At 37.1% G+C, this 19,698-nt stretch overlaps 1 protein-coding gene across 1 annotated transcript in view; it reads right to left on the bottom strand.

The window, feature by feature from the left end:
• The window catches only part of sev (sevenless), a 368,918-nt gene that overhangs the window by 68,514 nt on the left and 280,706 nt on the right, over nucleotides 1-19,698 (bottom strand). The window contains exons 29-30 of the mRNA XM_068226275.1: nucleotides 17,737-17,885; nucleotides 178-383 (exon numbers count right to left, since the gene is read on the bottom strand). Of these exons, the coding sequence (XP_068082376.1) occupies nucleotides 178-383; nucleotides 17,737-17,885 (355 nt within the window). The remainder of the gene's footprint in view (nucleotides 1-177; nucleotides 384-17,736; nucleotides 17,886-19,698) is intronic.

Raw genomic sequence — 19,698 nt, 5'->3', positions numbered from 1 at the left:
TCTACTATGAAACTAAAAAAAGAAACTACATACTTCCTTAACCACTTACCCATAATAAGTATGGGATAAGACCATGAATAAGAAAGCTTTTCTGATATTTCAGAATAATGACCATTTTATATTTTATTTTGTATAACCTATTGTCATGCCATTAATCAAAGCAATAGTTAAACTTACCCTGTGTTTCAAAAACAAATCTTTCATCTGAAGGCCAGACATATGGCTGAGTAGATAATGGATACAATACTGAAAGTTTCACTGCGTAGAGTTTCTTCGGCCTCAAATTATAGAGGGTAAATATTTTTGTGCCAGTTGGATAAGCCTTTGATGATACTGTTGCCACTATCGTTGCTGTTGATATTTCTATGCAATGAATGTCAAACCTGGAACATTTTGAGAAGAAAACAGGATCCTATTTAAAAATTTTGAATAAATTGTAAACAAATCTACTCATTAATGCATAAGAGTCTTATTAAATATAGAAGGATTATAACTGATAGGAAGAGTTTGATGCTTGGAAGGTGAAAATTAAACTTATTTTTGATTCCTTTTCTTTCAGTAATATAATAATAGATTATTTTTGTAACAATAACTGTGTATTCTTAGTTTATTGTGACAGTATTGTGAGGTCCCAACTTGTCTTGTAGTATGGATTGTATAAATTATCTGGGTCCCTCAGCGTTAGCATTAAACTTGCTTGTTGAGAGAGAAAAGAATATTGTAGTTTACTAGAAAAACTAATTAACTGTGTTCATCAGTTATAATTATGCTAAACTACAGAGTTCTGTGACCAAGTTGGGCATGCATGTTGCAAGAAAGTTAGATTTTGTGAATCAAGGAAAAATACATGCATATTTATTTATCGTATGGCATATATACAAAAACAAGAAAGCAAGTACATTATATTTTAATGTCCAAAGATGTTATCCATTCTAGAGCCTCTGTATTGGCCTCTAGAAAATCAAACCAATCTCCAGGGTAGGCTCTTCTGCTACACTCCTTTACAATGTGTTTGATGGTTTGAAAAGGAGCACCACAGTCACACTCAGGGGATTGTATCTTTCCCCATTTATACAGGGATGCAGCACAGACACCATGACCACATTGAATCCTATTAAGGATGGTCCAAGTTCTTCTTGGGAGATCAGACCTTGAATTAGGTGGGAAGAAAGGCCAGAGATGTTCACCTGTTTTTGAGATCCAATTTTCCTTCCATTGGCCATAGGGGTTGAAATTGTCTTCTGTGAGTTTCTGAGCGAACTTAACTGGCGGATGTCTAGATTTCAACCGGTTCCTCTGAAGGTCAGGAATATTGGAGTGGATGGGCAAGTCAGGGTTCTCATTTATCTTGGAGTATTCTCTCAACAGTGCTTGTGCTCTACGGAATGAAGGAGGCATGATGTTGCTCAAGACAGGAAGCCAGTGGGTAGGAGTTGATCTTATTACACCTGAAATAATCCTCATTGTGTTGTTGAGTTGAGTGTCCACAAGTTTCACATGGCAGCTGTTGATCCACGCAGGAGCACAATATTCTGCCGCAGAGAAAACTAAACCAAGGGCAGAACATCTCAAGGTAGTTGCAGAAGCACCCCAGGTTGTACCACACAACTTCTGCAGAATGTTGTTACGACTCCTAATCTTTGCTGCTGTATTTACTAGATGTTGCCTGAAGGAGAGTGTCCTATCTAATGTTATACCTAATACATGCATAAATATTCCATTATTGTAACCAATGAAGGTTGTTATGCTATACCCAATGAAATAGAAGGAAAAAAATCCATAATTAGGCCAAGAAATTCACATTTCTAGAGTAAAAGGAAAAACTTTTCCTGAAATAAAATAAGCAATGGAGGATATGATTAAATTCATTATAGGAAAGCACTTTCTCAAAAGAATTAATTCAAACATTCAGAAGTTATTTCACAAAAGAAGAAGACTACTGGTACATAAAAGTTGTAGAAATGTGAAATAAATGGACCAAATGCTCTTTCTGACACCAATTTCTCAACAAGAAAACTAGATTTCATGGCATAACTGAGATAAACTGGAGAAATCCTGGAAAAACATTATTGGAGCAAACTGAATATCTGAGCAAAAACCTGAATCTTCCAGCCCCATGGTGTAAGGGTAGAATGTGTATTCTTTTAGCCAAAGACCCAGGGTTCAGTTTCCAGCCAGTTCAGGGATTTTTAATATGATACTGAGGGCTGCAATGGGGTTCACTCAGCCTTGGAAGATCAAATGAAGATATATTGGTACTAAAAGCAGCCAACACATCCAATAAAGCCAAACAGTAAAGCTGAGGATTTAGTCATACTGACCATGTGTTATCACAGTATCTGCAGCCCATCTGGTTGGGCAGCAGTCATCTTCCCAGGCCATGGCCTTAAAACTTGGAATCCTATGAATTTAAATATACATCGCCTCCAGCTAAGCTTAAGTACCTAACGATGTATATTTATTATTGCCCTGCCTTTTAGATAAATTACATTTCAAGCACACAAAGGATATCTAGCTCAAATTGTTTTTTGAAATGTTTGTGCATAGATGACTCACTATCATGAAATAACATACCTTATATTGTGTATTTTGCATTATGGACAATCCTGTTTCAGTATAAATCACTACTGATCTGCATTTAGGGCAGTCACCCAGGTGGCAGATTCCCTATCTGTTGTTTTCCTAGCCTTCTCTTAAATGATAGCAAAGAAATTGAACATTTTTTAAACATTTCCCTTGGTAAGTTATTCCAATCCCTAACTCCCCTTCCTATAAACAAATATTTGCCCCAATTTGTCCTCTTGAATTCAAGTTTTATCTTTATATTGTGATCTTTCCTATTTTTAAAGACACCACCCAAATTTATTCATCTACTGATGTCATTCCATGCCATCTCTCCACTGACAGCTTGGAACATACCACTGTCCAAAAATGGACCATTTATATTGGTAAAATACTACTTAGTCGAGCAGCTTGTCTCCTTTCTCTCAAGTCTTCCCAGCCCAAACTTTGCAACATTTTTGTAACGCAACTCGTCTGTCGGAAATCACCCAGAATAAATCGAGCTGATTTTCTTTGGATTTTTTCCAGTTCTTGAATCAAGTAATCCTGGTGAGGCTCCCATACACTGGAACCATACCTAAGTTGGGGTCTTACCAGTGACTTATATGCCCTCTCCTTTACACCCTTAGACCTTTACACCTTAAATACCCTCATGTATTCAGTAGGTTCGAACCCCACTGTCGGCAGCCCTGAAGATGGTTTTCCGTGGTTTCCCATTTTCACACCAGGCAAATGCTGGGGCTGTACCTTAATTAAGGCCACGTCTGCTTCCTTCCAAGTCCTAGCCCTTTCCTGTCCCATCGTCGCAATAAGACATATCTGTGTCGGTGCGACGTAAAGCCAATAGCAAAAAAAAAAAAAAAAAAAAAAAAAAGAATACCCTCATAATAGCAATGTACAGAGATCTGTACCCTTTATTTACAATCATATTTATGTGATTACCCCAATATCTTCCCTTATATTAACACCTAGGTACTTACAATGATCCTCAAAAGGAACATTCACCCCATCAACGCAGTAATTAAAACTGTGAAACTCACAACCTGACTTTTAACCTCATTTATCATCATACCATTGCCTACTGTCCATCTCACAACATTATCGAGATCATTTTGCAGTTGCTCACAATCTTGGAACTTGTAACTTATTTATTACTCTGTACAGAATAACATCAACTGCACTCATTTTTCCAGCAGTCCCCCATGATCTACCCTATCAAATGCCTTAGAAGATGGGTTAGGGAGCACTCAGTGGCGAAGCTGAAGGAGATGGACGAACACGTTAGTTCTGAGGGAGGAGAGATGACAATGCAAGATGGAAGGAAGAAAGAAGTAACAATGAGGAATGGAGCTGAGGAAGGAGAGGAGATCAACTCAGGAGAGAATGGACAGTGCAGTGTGGATGCAGAAGATCAGAACAGTGAAGGGGTGAGTGAGGGTGAGCAGCAAGAAACAGCGAGAGCAGATTGCAGTGGTTTAGTGAGCAAGAAAGGACATGAGAAAACTGATCGACAGGAAGGTAAAGCAGTTATGAGCAAAGGAAGAAGTAGGAGTTTAAAAGACCTTTGGGATAAAGTATGTAAAGGGATGGAGGATGCAGAGGGCATGGAACGGAATAGGTTGGTAAAGAAAAGGAGGAATGGGGATAGGGGATGAGGGGGCGAGAACTACAAGGAGTAAGATTAGAGGAGGAAACCTAGAAGGTGGGGAGGGAAAGTTATAACTATATTGGAAAATAGGATGTGTGAATATTGAGGGACTAATAAGCAAATTAGGAAATAAGAAAGTTCGGGAAGTAATACAAAGTTTCAATGTTGTGGCACTCTTGGAGACATGGCTGGAAACAGGGAAGGGGTTTGTGATTAAATATAAATATCAAAAAAAGGAGAGGACTAAGGGATGCGCACCAGGAGGGATGATAATACTAATTAGGGAAGAAATTAGTGAACTGGTAGAGGATATAGAGACAGATATGAAAGAAACCATAAGGTTGAGATTGAATATGGGAGGGGTAGAGGGAAGGGTGAAGAAAATAAATCTAGCATTCGTATATTGCCATCCTAGTAGTTCAGCATATGCAAATAAGTATCTTTTTGAAGAGCTATTGGTGGATATTAGTATGATAAGAGAGAAGTTTGCAGGAGAAGAGAATATGTTGTTATTCGGAGATTGGAACGCAAGAATAGGGCAACAGAGCCCAGTATATAGTAGGCAGGATGGAAGGTGTATGTTGAAAAGTAGAAGTAGTGAGGATAAATTTATTTATTTATTTATTTATTTATTTATTTATTTATTTATTTATTTATTTATTTATTTATTTATTTATTTATTTATTTATTTATTTATTTATTTATTTATTTATTTCATGCCTTCATTTGTGGCGAAGTTAAGGCTCACGGCCCTCTCTTACACTTAACCACATATCTAATAAACTTTATAAAACAAAATAATGAAATAATCACATATCTAATAAACTTTATAAAACAGAATAATGAAATAATTTAACAAAATATAAATCCTAACCTCATTCATTCTTCCATTCATACTGCCATTCATACAAGCTGGTTATACATTTAATAGGTAATCTCGGCAAGACCGCTTGAAAGAAGCTAAGGAAGTGCAATTCCTAACACTAACTGGAAGGGAATTCCATAGCCTTGCACCAGACACTTGAAAGGAGCGGTTAAATGAAGATGAGCGATGCACAGGAATTGAGTGTGTCGTAGTCGATCGTGTGTTGTGTTCATGAGAGGAGGAGAGTAAATTAAACTTTGAGGATAAATACTGGGGTTTAGATTCATTCAGCAGAGAAAATACGAGAGTAGCAACGTGAAGATGTCGTAGTTTATCGATTTTTAACCAGGAGAGAAGTTCATAATAGGGGGAGATACGAGTTGAAAATTTAATTGAAAATATAAACCTAATGCATGAGTTCATTGCCCTCTGTAATTTTAGTGTCTGTTCCATGGTGGCATCTATCATTACAATATCACAATAATTAAGTATGGGAAATATGAGGGTCTGGATAAGTTTAATTTTCAAGCTTAGTGGAAGAAGTGATTGGCGAGTTTTGAGAGGGTGAAGTGACGAGTGAATTTTCCTACAGATGCTTGTTATGTGCTCACTCCAATCTAGTGTGTCACTTATGATAATTCCAAGATTTTTTACCGACTTCTGAAATGGTATAGCTACACCACAAAGCGAAAGTGAAGGCAATAATTTCTTATTAAGGATATTAAACTGCCTTTGTTGCCCTATTATAATAGCTTGTGTCTTTTTAGGATTAATTAATAAACAATTCTTATTAGAATAGGAGCTAATCAGATTTAAAATGGAATTCATCTGATGAATTCCAAACTCAATATCAATAGCTTTACAGTGATAATATATTTGTAGATCATCTGCATATAAATGATACTTACAGTTACTGAACTGAGAAGATATATCATTGATATATAGAGTAAACAGAAGAGGTCCAAGCACGGATCCCTGTGGGACACCTGTTTGCTTCGTCTTCCAGTCTGTGGTAGTGCCATTTATGACAACACGTTGTCGCCGATTGGAGAGGTACGAAGCAAAGAGCTGAATAGCAGAGGGACTCAGATTAAATCTTTGTAGTTTCGCTAATAATATGTCAATATTTACTGTGTCAAACGCACTACTGAAGTCAAGTAGAATAAGTATAGTCACTTTCCGCTCATCTATAGCTCGTCTAATGTCGTCTGTAATTCTTAGCAGTGCCGTCCCTGTGCTATGTCCTTTCTTGAAACCAGATTGGAAGGGGTCACGCAGAGAATATTTTTCCAGATATTGTTCAAGTTGGCTATAGATCAGTTTTTCTAGAGCTTTACACAGTGCTGAAAGAATGCATACAGGACGAAAATCGGATGCTACATTAGCTGGCGACCTTTTTGGAACTGGGACAACTTGTGTATCTTTCCATTTTGTCGGAAAATAACTACGGGGGAGACATGCATTAAATAAGTCAGTAATAACCGGCAGTATTATATCCATAATGTTAGTAATAAAGAAAATAGGGATTTCATCAGCCCCTGTTGCATGAGATTTAATTGAAATCAGTACTCGTCTCACTTCAGACTCTGAAACAGTTCGAAATTCGAAATATGGATGATCAGATGATAAACAGTTATGGGGAGAAGCTCCTAGATATGTGTGCTGCGGGAAATTTGTATATTCTGAATTGATGGATGGAGGGTGACAGTGTGGGGAAATTGACCTATGTTACCGAGAAGGGAGGTAGTGTGATAGATATGGTTTTAAGCTCGGAAGGAGTGTTGGAGGATATTGTAAGGATGGAAGTAGGAGACTGGATTAAATCACACCATTTCCCAGTGTGGGTAATGTTGAAAAGGGGAGGAGAGAAATATATAAGGAAGGAGGCTGAGCTGAAGGATAAACAAGGGAGGGGATATAACAAGTATAAATGGTCAGAGAAAGTGGGATAGGATTGGGATAGGGTAACAAAAGAGGAATTACAATTTCTGAAATATGGTTGGGAAGGTGCGTTAGAGGAGAATACTATTGATAAAGCCTTGAAATTGCTGCTACATCCAATAAAGATGATAGCACAGAAGGTAGAATGAAGAAGGAGGAAAACGAAAGAGGGTGAAGAATGGTTTAATAGAGAGTGTAAAGGAATGCAGAGGAGGGTGGTGGGTGCATTAGGAGAGTATAGAAAGAAAGGTGGGAGTGCAGAAAGGGAGGTTTTCTGTAAGTTGAGGAAGGAGTATAAAAAGAAAATTTGTGACGTAAAAAAGGCGTGGTTAGAGGAACAAACTGAAGCCATAAATAAAGATTGTAAGACTAACAGCATTGAAAAAGTATGGGAAGGGATTAATAGAATAATTAAGGGTGGAAGGAGTATAGAGAGAATGAGCATTGAGGAAGTTCAGTGGGTGAGGTATTTTGGCAAATTACTCGGGGGTAAGGGGGAAGAACGGTGGAGAGGGACGGGGGAAGAAGTAATTTGGAGGATTAGGAGAGTGACAAATTATGAACTGGACAAGGAAATCACAAGGGAAGAAGCCTTGAGAGTGATAAGAAGAATCAGGGGCAAGTCGGCGGGGGGATGTAATGGGATAAATAACAAGTTTTGGAAAGAAATTAGCAAAAATGTGACAATGATAGAGGGCATAGTTAAACTATTAAATAAGATCTATGAGGGGGGGAAGCACCCGAAGGAATGGGAAATAGGAATTGTATGTCCAATATATAAGGGAAAGGGTAGTAAGAACAGCTAGAACTTATATATTGAGGAATATCTCTGTTAGACTCCTTAAGTAAAATTTACATGGGGGTGTTGGCGAACAGGTTAAGTGAATGGGCCGAAAGAAATGAAATATTAACAGATTAACAAGGGGGATTTAGAAAAAAGAAAAGAAGAGTGGATAATATAATGATAGTAAAGGCAGTTTTAGAGAAGTATAGGAGCCTGTCTAGATGTAAGGTGTATGTGGCAGCAATAGATTTTGAAAAAGTGTTTAATAAGAGGCTCTATTGGAGAAATTGAGTAGGTTGGGGGTTTTGGAAAAGATGAATAGGGCAGTGGAGGGAATATATAGAGTAGTCAGGTTTTGTGCAAAATTGGGAGACGCTAGATTGAGCAGACCCTTAGAGTCTAAGGTGGGTTTAAAGCAAGGGTGCAAATTATCACCAATATTGTTTATTTTATTTATTAATGATATCTTGGATAGGCATGGGGCTAGCAATTGGGCCGTGCCGATAATTAATGGGTTGGAGGTACCGGGACTGAATTTTGTTGATGATGTGATATTGATGACTCTAACTTCAGGGGAGATGCAGAGAGCTTTAAATGCAGTGTCGCTTTTTGCAAAGAAATGGGAATTGAGAATTAATGGGAATAAATCTAAAATGCTAGTAGTCCAGGTAAACAAAGGAAGAGAGGAGGACGGGAAATGGGTCTTGCAGGGAGAAAAGTTGGAACAAGTAAGGAAGTTGGAATATTTAGGAGTCATTATTAACAGTAAAGGAACTTGGAACAATCAGATTAGTAGGGCAAAAAGCAGAGGTTTGGCAGCCCTAGCCTCAGTCAAAAACTTGCTAGCTAAATATCCAGGTATCAGTTATAAACCTTGAGGTTAGTGTTAAGATCGGTGATTTTCGGTAGGGTATTGTATAGTGCAGAAGTATGGGGGTTGGATGAGAAAAGAGGTGAATTAAGACAAATTATTAGTAATTTTGGTGAGATAGTGATGGGGCTGCCACTGTGCACAGATAATACAGGGGTGGAATTAATGTATGGGGAGGATTTGGAATCTGAGTGTGTGAAAAGAATAGTTAGATATTGGATGAATTGAAAAAGACAGGAAGGGGGGAGGGTATTACAGACCGCGTATGAACAACAATGGAAGAGCACGTATAAGGGAGGCTGGCTAGAAAAAATTAAGGAATATTTGGAGATGATGGGTTTGGGGTACATGTGGGAAGAGGTGTGGATGAAGACAGAAGTTAGAGGGATGAAGGTGCTGTCAAGGAGAATTAAAGATATGTATAGGCAGAAATTATTGGCTGAAAGTAGAGTAAGAAGTTCTCTTAGTGTTTTTAATAAAGTAGAAGAAGTAACGGGGATAAATATTGAAACGTTGAGAGGTTAAATAGGAGAGGGTTGATATGGTGGATAATGGGAATTCATAAAAAGAAGGGATGGTTAAAAGGGAGAGATAAGTTGGTATGTATACTTTGTGGGGCAGAGAACAAAAATTTTCACTTATTAGGTAATTGTGAAGAAACAAGTAAGATCAGAAATAGTCTATTGGGTGCCAAACATCAGAAAATGTTAGGAATAGGGGACGAGTGGAGTATTATAAGGTGGATTATTAAGGAATGGGAAGATGGAGGAGAATTGAACAGGTACTTATGTGTGGTTAAAAATGCATGTGTAAGAAAAATGGAAGAAGGAGATTCAAAGGGCGATGGTGGTGAGTATAGCTTGGAGGGAATAAGGGGGTATGTGTTTGGAATGGGGATGGGTGTTTATGATATTCATGGGGGTCTTGTTATCCAGTGGTTTGAGTTTGTTAGGTAATTTCAGCAGTAAGTGGAGTGCTGGTAATGTGTATATAGTGAATGATGTAGAATTCGAGCCTGGAGGTGAAGTAAGACTGAGTGACAGTGATGGGCATTCAGATTGCGAAGTAATTGAGTAAGTAAATAATATGGTATGTGCGAAATGTAGAGGCCTTATTATTATTTATAATAATGTAGAGGCCTTACCGAATGCAAGATTGCAAGTCAGTATGCAATTGTTGTCATTTGGTGTACTTTAAATCCAGGATAAGTGGGTTAAGGAACAAGGATTGCAAAGTAAGCAACTGTGCATACAGGGACTGGAGCTGAATCTGTTGTAATGTAATGCCAGCATTTTTTTTTTTTTTTGCAGAACTATCTGTTGTGACTGTCATGTGGTGAATGCAAGGTCAGGGTAGGGCTAGATTAGTTGTTTTTTAGGTAGATTCTTGTTTATTATTATTATTATTATTATTATTATTATTATTATTATTATTATTATTATTATTATTATTCTTTCGAATGGGCCACCAGAGGACCACTGCCAATTTCAATTCCTTTTTCTTTGTTCTTTCCTTTTCTTCCAGTACGCTTTCATCTGTTCACTATGTTTCTTCTTTCTGTCTTCAGACCACTTTGAACCAGTCTTTTTTACTTTCCTACCTTGGAATCCTTCTATTTTCAATACTTTTTCCTGAAAGCCTTCTCTATTATTTATTTCTTCTGTTGTTATATTGTTTTTTTCTAAATCCTTTCTTACTTCATTGACCCAGCTTGTCGTTGATTTCTTACCCCACAAATATCTGAAAATCTTACTGGTTAATCTACTATCTTGCATTCGATATAAATGTCCAAAAAACATAAGTCTCCTTTTCCTCATTACATCTGATATATTTTCTATTTTTTGATATATTTCAGCATTACTTCGTAATTTCCAACCTTCTGCTGTGTTTTGTGGGCCTAATATTTTCCTCATGATTCACCTTTCTAGTATTTCTAGTTTATCTAAATTATAGTTTAATGCCAGACATTCGCTTGCATATTATTATTATTATTATTATTATTATTATTATTATTATTATTATTATTATTATTATTATTATTATATTATTATTATTATTATTATTATTATTATTATTATTATTATTATGATTATTATTATTATTATTATTATTATTATTATTTTAATAGGATTATTGCTTTGTGAAAGTGTATCTGGACTGAAGGCCTCTATTGTTCATTAATAAATACCAATACTGATACTAATACTGAAAATGCCTTACATAGGTCAATCGTGATACAGTCCATTTGACCTCCTGAATCCAGGATATCTGATATATCTTGCTGGAATCCTACATGTTGAGCTTCATTGTAATAACCTTTCCTAAACCCAAATTGACTTGTATCAAACCAGTTATTAATTTTGCAAACCTGTCTAATATAATCAGAAAGAATGCTTATATTTGTAAACATTTGTTTCTTTACATTTTCACATACTATTTTAAAATTGATGTTCTAATGTGTGCTAGCATACTATTAATTTGTATTCACATAATTTCAGTTGTAGGAATTTGTTCAGCATGATAAAATATAATCATGATGATTTTACAAGGATGATAAACTATAAAACTGTGTATTCAAAATTAACAAATAAAATAAAGTGTCTAAAGATTACATTACTATTGTGTTCTGGTGTTTTTACATGCTGTAATATATGATATGCTGATTATTTTTAATTTCAACAAACCTTAGATGTTTTTACAATGTAAAATAACTTACAAAATAAACAAGAAAATGCAATGAGGCCAACAGTATTATTATTAGATGAAATAAATGTTGTGTCTGTATTAGGATTTCTTGTCATATTTTTTCTTTCTAGAATTTTTTTCTATCTATTCAGTGGAAACTCCTGATAAATTGAAAACAAATATTGAAATATAAGATTATTTGTAATTTCACTTAATAGTATAATACAAGGTGTCTAGGTTAAAGGTATAATAATATAAAATTTAATAACCTGAGAAGTAATGGAGATATTTACTTGCGATTTGTTTCTACAAGTAGGGTAAATCAAAATGTTTGTTTAGATACCTAATAAACCTTGATATGCACACCATTAGTGGCGCAACAGACATCTAATCGGTATTCCACTTCTCTCCAAGTGTTCTGCAGCATTGTAGGCGTAACATTTGCGGTAGCTCCACAAATGCGATGACGCAGATCTGGTAGATCACAAACTGGTGTCTGGTACACTTGATTCTTGACAAACCCCCACAGGAAAAAATCAAGTGGCATAATGTCGGGGCTTCTAGGGGGCCAAGCAATTGATGAACTACCTCTCCCAATCCAGCGATCTGGGAACTCACAATTCAAGAAATCCCTCACAACTTCTGCATAATGGCATGGTTCACCATCTTGCTGAAAGATCATGTCACGAGGAAGTTGTAGCACAACATACTGCCCCAACATGTCTAGGTAATGTGTTCCATTAACTGTAGGCTCCGTGAAGAAGAATGGGCCAATAACACTGTCCTTCAACAATCCACACTACACATTCACTTTCGGTGAGTCCTGTTCCAACTCTATCACTAAGTGGGGGGCTCAGATTCCCATATGCAGCAATTGTGCTTGTTTACCATGCCCGAAATATGGAATGTAGCCTCGTCCGTGAAACAGACCAAATCAAGATATGCCTTGTTTCCATCAATTTTTGCCAGAATTGTCTCCGCGAATGCCTTCCGTAGCAGCCTGTCCTGAGGTTTGATTTTCTGATGAAGCTGGAGTTTATACGCCCATAGGCGCAACCTTTTGTGGACGACATCATGTACTGTTGAATGAGGTAACTGTAACTGCCTACTTGCTCGTCGAATTAACTTACGAGCGCTCCGCTTGAAGGACTCACGGATTAAATCAACAGTAGCCTCTGAAACTGCATGCTTGGCGTGGCGGCGCGACATCGACAGCAAGGTCCCAGATTCTCAAAGGCGCCTGTCCCATTTCATGATTCTTACGTAAGTGGAAACATCATCAGTTGGTAACAGTCCATACGCCGAAATCTACGTTGTACTAGTGTAACGAATTTTATTTTCGCGAGCGAAAGCCAATCCCTTTTCTCTTGATGCTTGCAGCAGCTGGTTTATTATATATTCAATGATAGTTATAGATGACACCAGTGTATCATGTCCTTTCTCCAACTTCGTAATTGCTTCAGGTAGTACACCATAATGTGCTGTTATAAATGCCAGATCATTTCTTGATTCTTGATTGTACAGCACCATTTTCACCCCACGAACTGAAGCAGCTTCATCTTCTGGAATAGCATTGATTACCTCATGTATCTTGTTCAAATTGTTGTGTAATATACAGTATCACAGATTCAGATTCCCAAAATTGTCAAAACTGGCTGTGGAGGTAAAGAGAGCTCTGGTGCTATTTCCTTAAAAATCCAGATTCGGGGTGGGGGTCTGGGGCGGGGCAATTTTAGGAAGATTTTCTTTGTGTTCGAAATCAACTTGTCAATGTGTGGATACAAACTTCTTACTTATTTGGCGATTCTGTGCAGCCCATGGGCTAGACATGCGAGATGAAGCATTTTCAGGAAGAGGACTTTCAAGGCTTCAGCAGCTTTTTTCATATAAGGTGCCGCATCTGTGATTCAAAGCAGAATATCATCCTGTCATATTCCTTATGGCCAGAGTAGCTTTAAGAAATTTGTAAACAACTGTGTGACAGTGGAACCATTTGCACTCTCCATCTATTTCGTTGTCGAAAGAAATATGAAAGGGTCAATTTGTGTTGCTTCCATAGTTCCAATTATGACATTGGCCATGTAACATCCCATTGCATCCATATCTTCATCAATAGAGATCCAGATTTTCTTTCCCAACACTCTGGTACGAATCCTCTGAAGGGTTTCTTCATCTACCCAAGAGTTTTGTCTGTACATTGCTCAGAATTTTAAAAGAATGGTATTTCTGTATCGGTCATGTCCACAGTAACAAGGAAAAGCACTTTTTACTTTTCCGTAATTTCTGTCTGTCTGTATGTATGTACACGCATCACGAGAAAATGGCCAAAGAGAATTTAATGAAAATCAGTATACTGTACGCGCACTTTTAAGTGATAGATTTTTGTACTCGGTTGAGGAGTAAGAAGGGAGCACTGCTGGTTCCGGTAATACTGCCAACTGAATGGAAATGAAATCTGAATTGAATAGATAATGTTATCGATCGATATGAACTTTCTAAACCTTTATTATCTTACGCCAACAACTGTGTCACTCACACAATATATAATACTATATAACATTTCCCGATGCGAAACGTGTTCCTAGCATGAATTCTATAGTTTGGCTTTGCTGTGTAAACAACAAGAGTATGAGTACTTAAAGTGTACGCCAGATGTCGCACAGCGATGATAAGCGATTCTTAGTTTGTGTTTCAAAGGTTGCCAGTACGAATCTTGAAGATAACTGAAGTCGACCGATTCAGCACTAGGGTGTAAATCTATCGCTAAAAAGTGTGCAGATAGTATAAAATCGGGGAATGAGCCACTGCAGTCTAGGCTATAAATCATTTTATTCATGCTGAGCAAAATGGTAGTTCAGGGGAAGGCCTATAATTTAATTCTCAAATATTTATCTTATTAGTGGTCCTATCGATAAATACTGCATAACTAAAGTTATATAGAATTACATTTTTGAACATTTATGACTTATACATTTTTACTGTACCGGCAATGATAACAGAAATATTCATGAATTTGTATTTTTGTTGCTAAGTCCATATCAACGCCAAGCCATGAGAAAATGGGTAAACAGAATTTAATGAAAATTGGTATATATAGAGTCAAGGAATAAGAAACTACAGTCTAAGCTATAAACAATTTTATTAACCCTGGATGAATGGTAGTTTAGGGGAAGGCGCCTAAAATTTAATTAAATAGGCCTAGCTATGTTATTGATCCTATTGAAAAGTACGGCATAGTAGAATTTATAGAAATATAAAATTTTGATCATTTATGTTTTATTCAGTTTTACCGTACCGACTATGATAAGAGTGATATTTGAGAGTAAAAATAAAAAAAAAAACTAAATGTGAAGGCCTACAATATCAAACGCTCGTGATATTGATCAACAATAACATTACGTTGACCATTATTTGTTGTGATGTTCTTTGCCTCTTATGCTGCTACTCATCTCTGATAGATGGGATTACTGCTGTGCACCAAGTATAACAGCCTGCCTGAATATTGGCGGTAAATAGTGGGGGAGTTAGAAAACTTTCTTCTCTAGCATACCATTCCTCTGGTTCATACATTTTCTTATACTGCTTATACATAACACACTGGTTCATCATAGTATTCCAGCTATTCGATCTCTACTCTGATGTGCTGATTGGATTGATCAGTGTGCAAAATTAATAGAATAATGGCAGAGGCTCACCTACGGCTTGGTCTAGAATTACAATTTTGGCCTATTCCAAATTATAGCAGTACAATTCACTAAGTCAAAATTCAACCCTGAAATGAGCTGTTTCTTAAGAAAAGCTTCTTCCTCTTAACTTTTATTAAATTCTACATTCATTTTATTCCAAATAGCAGCCAAGAGGGGTTTCTCCTCTGGCACAGAGGAAAAATATGCTTTCAAGTTAGATAGATTTTCCTCTGCCAGTGTAGTGAACTTAATGGAAATTGGTATGTAAAATCAGGGAATGAGCCAGTACAATCTAGCCTATAAATCATTTTATTCACACTGGGCAAAATGGTAGTTTAAGGGAAGGGCTATAATTTAATTCTTAAATATTTATCTTATTAGTGGCCCATCGATAAATACTGCAACTCATCGAGTACTCCTAGGAAACAGATGAGTAAAAGGGCATAGCTTTTGCCCTGGGATTCTCCACTCTTCGCCCCCCTCTCCCAGCCCCCCCGAAAATAAAAGAGTGTTCACGTCTCACGGCTGTCTGTGGCCTGGTCATTCCATTTCATTAAAAGTGAAAAAATTTGTGGTTTTTCATTTCAATGAGTTTTTCATATGATAGCATTACTTTTATTCACAACATTCCTATTGGCGTCATTGTAATGACCTATGTTGATTTCAGCTGAGTAAACCACTAAGGCAGTCTTTCTGAGGATGTAGAAAGGCAGGTGGAGAGTGAGAGTCTGCCATTATAATGAAAATTCCACAATTTGATTGTGACTGATAGTAAGCAAGAGGGCCTACCATTACAATGAAAATTCCCTAACCCAGTCTTCACATATTAAAAAAAAAATGTTTGGTGACTTCCCCATCATGTTTCTAGGGTAATGCTGAGAGCTTTGCAATTTAATACAATCTTACTCATGACGTGTACACTACCTAACCTCGAATTCTGTATACAATGTAGAATTCTGTAGCGAAGCACGGGTAGATCAGCTAGTAATAAATAAGTCAAATAAGTTGTTCTGAGTATAGATTCTGATGGAACCTTTTCATTAGTATACTTCTGCATAAATGTTCTGAGGGACTGGTTTTCCAGTTTACAGAAAGGAATTTCCGAGTCTAAGAAAGCTCTACAGAGATCCAGAGAAAACTGAGAATGTCTGCTGGATGTGGCAACCACTGTTGATATCAGACAGATCTTCTTCTGCCCAACCATTTTAGAAATCCCAGATGTATGTTTGGCTGTTGCAAAATGTTGAATTATAAAGTACCTTTTCTCATTCATGAAGATTTTTCACATATTTTGCAGTAGAGAATAGAACTATCAGTAGAAAGAGTATCCGAACCGAATTTGCGGACATATCTGTGTAGTTCACTACTTAATGATGTAGGCCTACTCAATTTTGGCATGATAAAAATCTTACAGTGTACAGTAACACACAAAATACTTTTAACAACTTCAGCAGCAGACTAAACGCTTATTCCACCTGTTATAGAGAGCTGATTATACTTCTCTGTCCTACCTTCCTTCCTTCAGAAATTGGGAAAATCCAACTCTGCATTGTCACAAAAGGAGTGCTCTTATCAGCTCAGCTATGGTGGTCTAGACAAAAGGAGTGATGTGAGAAGAAACTAGAATACTGGTGCAGGAATGTGGGTGCGAGGAACAGTAACAAATAATGTTATTGTCTTTACGTCTCACTAACTACTTTTATGGTTTTCGGAGAGGGATAGTAATAGCTGGACCTATAATTGAAGACATGCCTAGACATTCTTCCCTCATTTCTTCTCTTCTGCTGGTTAAACTCCAATAACCTTGCATTTTTCCAGTAATGCCGGCTTTGCCATTTAAAGACCTTTGTTAAGTTACATAAAGGTTGGGATGGGATGAGGAAGAGAAATTTACAATTTCTTATAATTTTATCTTAAAATAGTGAATATATATCAGTTTCACATCCCAAACAATCTAAAATTGCCAATTTTGGGTAAAAAGCAACTCAAAATGTATAATAATTCATATTCTAAAAATGCAAAATAATATAGACATAATGTCTAAATTATAGATTGCTTTGTATCACTTTTCTTGTTATGTTGTATAGAATTGATATATATTAAAAACTGGAAGATAAAATGTCAAATAAAATAAATCAAGGTTTGATCAACTGAAGTCCACTAGGTGACTAATGGGTTGAGAGTCTGGTCGATCCTAATCCCCTGTGCGTGCATGCGTGCGTGCATGCTCAAGCTGCATATTTTTGAGTCGACTTGCCCCTCACCCAGCTGCATTCCCTGCTGGCAGTAGTATAGAAGCAGATAAAGAAATGTATTTACGGGAAATGATATTCTCAATAGAAATTTACACATTGTGAATATATCACTTAATTTATGTATCTCATTTTTACTTCTATTTTCATGTACAGTACTGTATTGAAAATGTTTGTCCTATTTATTTAAAATGTGCAAATATTAGCAGAAAGAATCCATAACAATGCAAATAGACAAGAAGAGGCATTAAACCTTAAAATATGAAATGACAGCTAAAATAGGCACAAAAAAAAAGGCAAAATAAAAATTGTCCCTACCATTTCCAAATATGCCAAAATACATTTATCTATATTTAACTCTTCTACACACCAGCCCAGTAAAAAAAAAAAGGCATTTTGCCTAACGTCCGAGCTCTAATGATCATTTTTCTGAATAACTTACTTCTCGAAGATTGGTGATGGATTCCAGGAGATATTAGCACTATATGCTGTTGTGCTGAGCACGGTGATGTTATCTGGTTCAGGATATGTAGTCACGACAACTTGATCACTATTGCTGCAAGTGTTGCTATTCTGTGAGCAGGCATGGACCTATTGAGCAAAAATAGAAATACACCTGTTAAGAGAATTTGGTAACATGTATTTTCTACACTCTTTATACCGGTATTAAGTAAATTGAAAAACCAATTAAGAAGTGCAGAACAGGAAATCTTTGGGATAGTCTGTGGGATGGACACACTGAAAATAATGTAACACATTTGCTTTTCTTAAAGATGAGCTAATTTAACATTTCAAATAGCCTACATTACATTATTGCAGAAATATTTGTCTCAATTTAACAGCATCTGAAAAAATAAGGAAAAAATACATGCCAATTGGTTTGAGCACACAGAGTGACAAATGGGTACAGTACTTCGATTCCTGGCTGCCTCTAGGGCCGACAGCCAGAAAGTCCTTTTTTGATTAGCAGTTCTGTTGAAAATATTGTTGGTGGCAAAGTAGATGAAATGAGGAAGCTCAGTAATGGATCTGTCCTCAGAAAGACAACTACGGAAGAACAAAGTAAAAGGCTATTGGTGGCTACAATGTTTGGTAATGTGCTTGTTAAAATTGAGAAGCACAAATCCTTGAACTCCTTCAAAGGAGTTATCTTCCACAGGTATTTGATAATGGCTTCCAGTGATGAGATGTTCAGAAACCTTGTACGTCAGGATGTTACTGATGTGAGGAGGTTAAAGAGATGTGTTGGTGATAAGCTGCTCAACACAGGTGCTTTCATCTTGAATTTCGATGCCCAGTCACTGCCTGAACTAATCATGTACCATTTGACTGTTCAACCATACTTCCCGTTAGATGCCATAATTGCCAGAAATTTGGTTATGATTCATTTTGTTGTGAAGGTTCGATGATCTGTATGAAGTGTGAAAAATGTGAGCTTGCTGGTGTTGTGTATACACCATTACCTGTATGTATTAACTGCCCTGGTGTGCATGCTCAATATTTCCATATTCAGGAAGGAGAGGAAGATCCAGGAGATAAAAACTCTGGATAAACTGTCTTGTTCAGATGTCTAGATAGTTTTAATCCGTGGCTACTCGGAAGTTCTCTGTCTCCTTCAGTAGGTCGCAAATATTTGGATCATACCACAAAGCTTTGTACCTGCAGTAAGTTCTTCAGAAACATTTAAATCATCAAGTAGCCATGAACAAACAATAGTAGAAATGAATAAAACTGATGGTCCCAAGAAGGTATCCACACCTCCTGGGAAACCAGTAATTGTGTCATTGCCGACATTGCCCAGGAAGGGCTCTTCCCAGGCATGTTCAACTGGAAAGTTCTTCCGCACCAGTATTGGGAGAAAGACTTCTCCAACCAGGGCTGGAAAGTGTTCCTGCCTGCGATCAGAGGTCACTGCATCCTCAGAGAAACTTGGTGAACCATCTGCCGGCTCTCCTCCAAAGGATACACAAATGGCAAGCAAGAGCAAAAGGTCCCATTGCCCTCTTGTTCGATCTCTTTCTGGGGAATCCAGGTCTCCCAGAAAGAAGACCAATTGTTCCTGGAGTGCTCAGCCACTAAGTCACCCTTTACTGAGGAGACAATGGAGACTGAACCATTCATTATCGTATATGGTGAAGACAACAACAGTGGTGGAAAATAGAAAATGGCAGATAGCTGGACGAAAGGAGGACAAGCAATTGTCCCAATTTCATTGCTCTTTTCATCCACATAATGGAACTATTACAATGGAACTGCAATAGTTATCATTGTTGCCTTGCTGAGTTGCATCAACTGTCATCCGTCTGTGTGGCCACCAAACTCTGTGAACAGGAATCTTGCCTGGGATCTGGACATGACACAACTATACAAGGATATCACCTTTATTCCAAGGACCAAGTAGCTG

This window comes from Anabrus simplex, chromosome 1 (genome assembly GCF_040414725.1).
Source record: "Anabrus simplex isolate iqAnaSimp1 chromosome 1, ASM4041472v1, whole genome shotgun sequence".
Taxonomy (NCBI): domain Eukaryota; kingdom Metazoa; phylum Arthropoda; class Insecta; order Orthoptera; family Tettigoniidae; genus Anabrus; species Anabrus simplex.
This window is presented reverse-complemented; position numbering and strand designations above follow the sequence as displayed.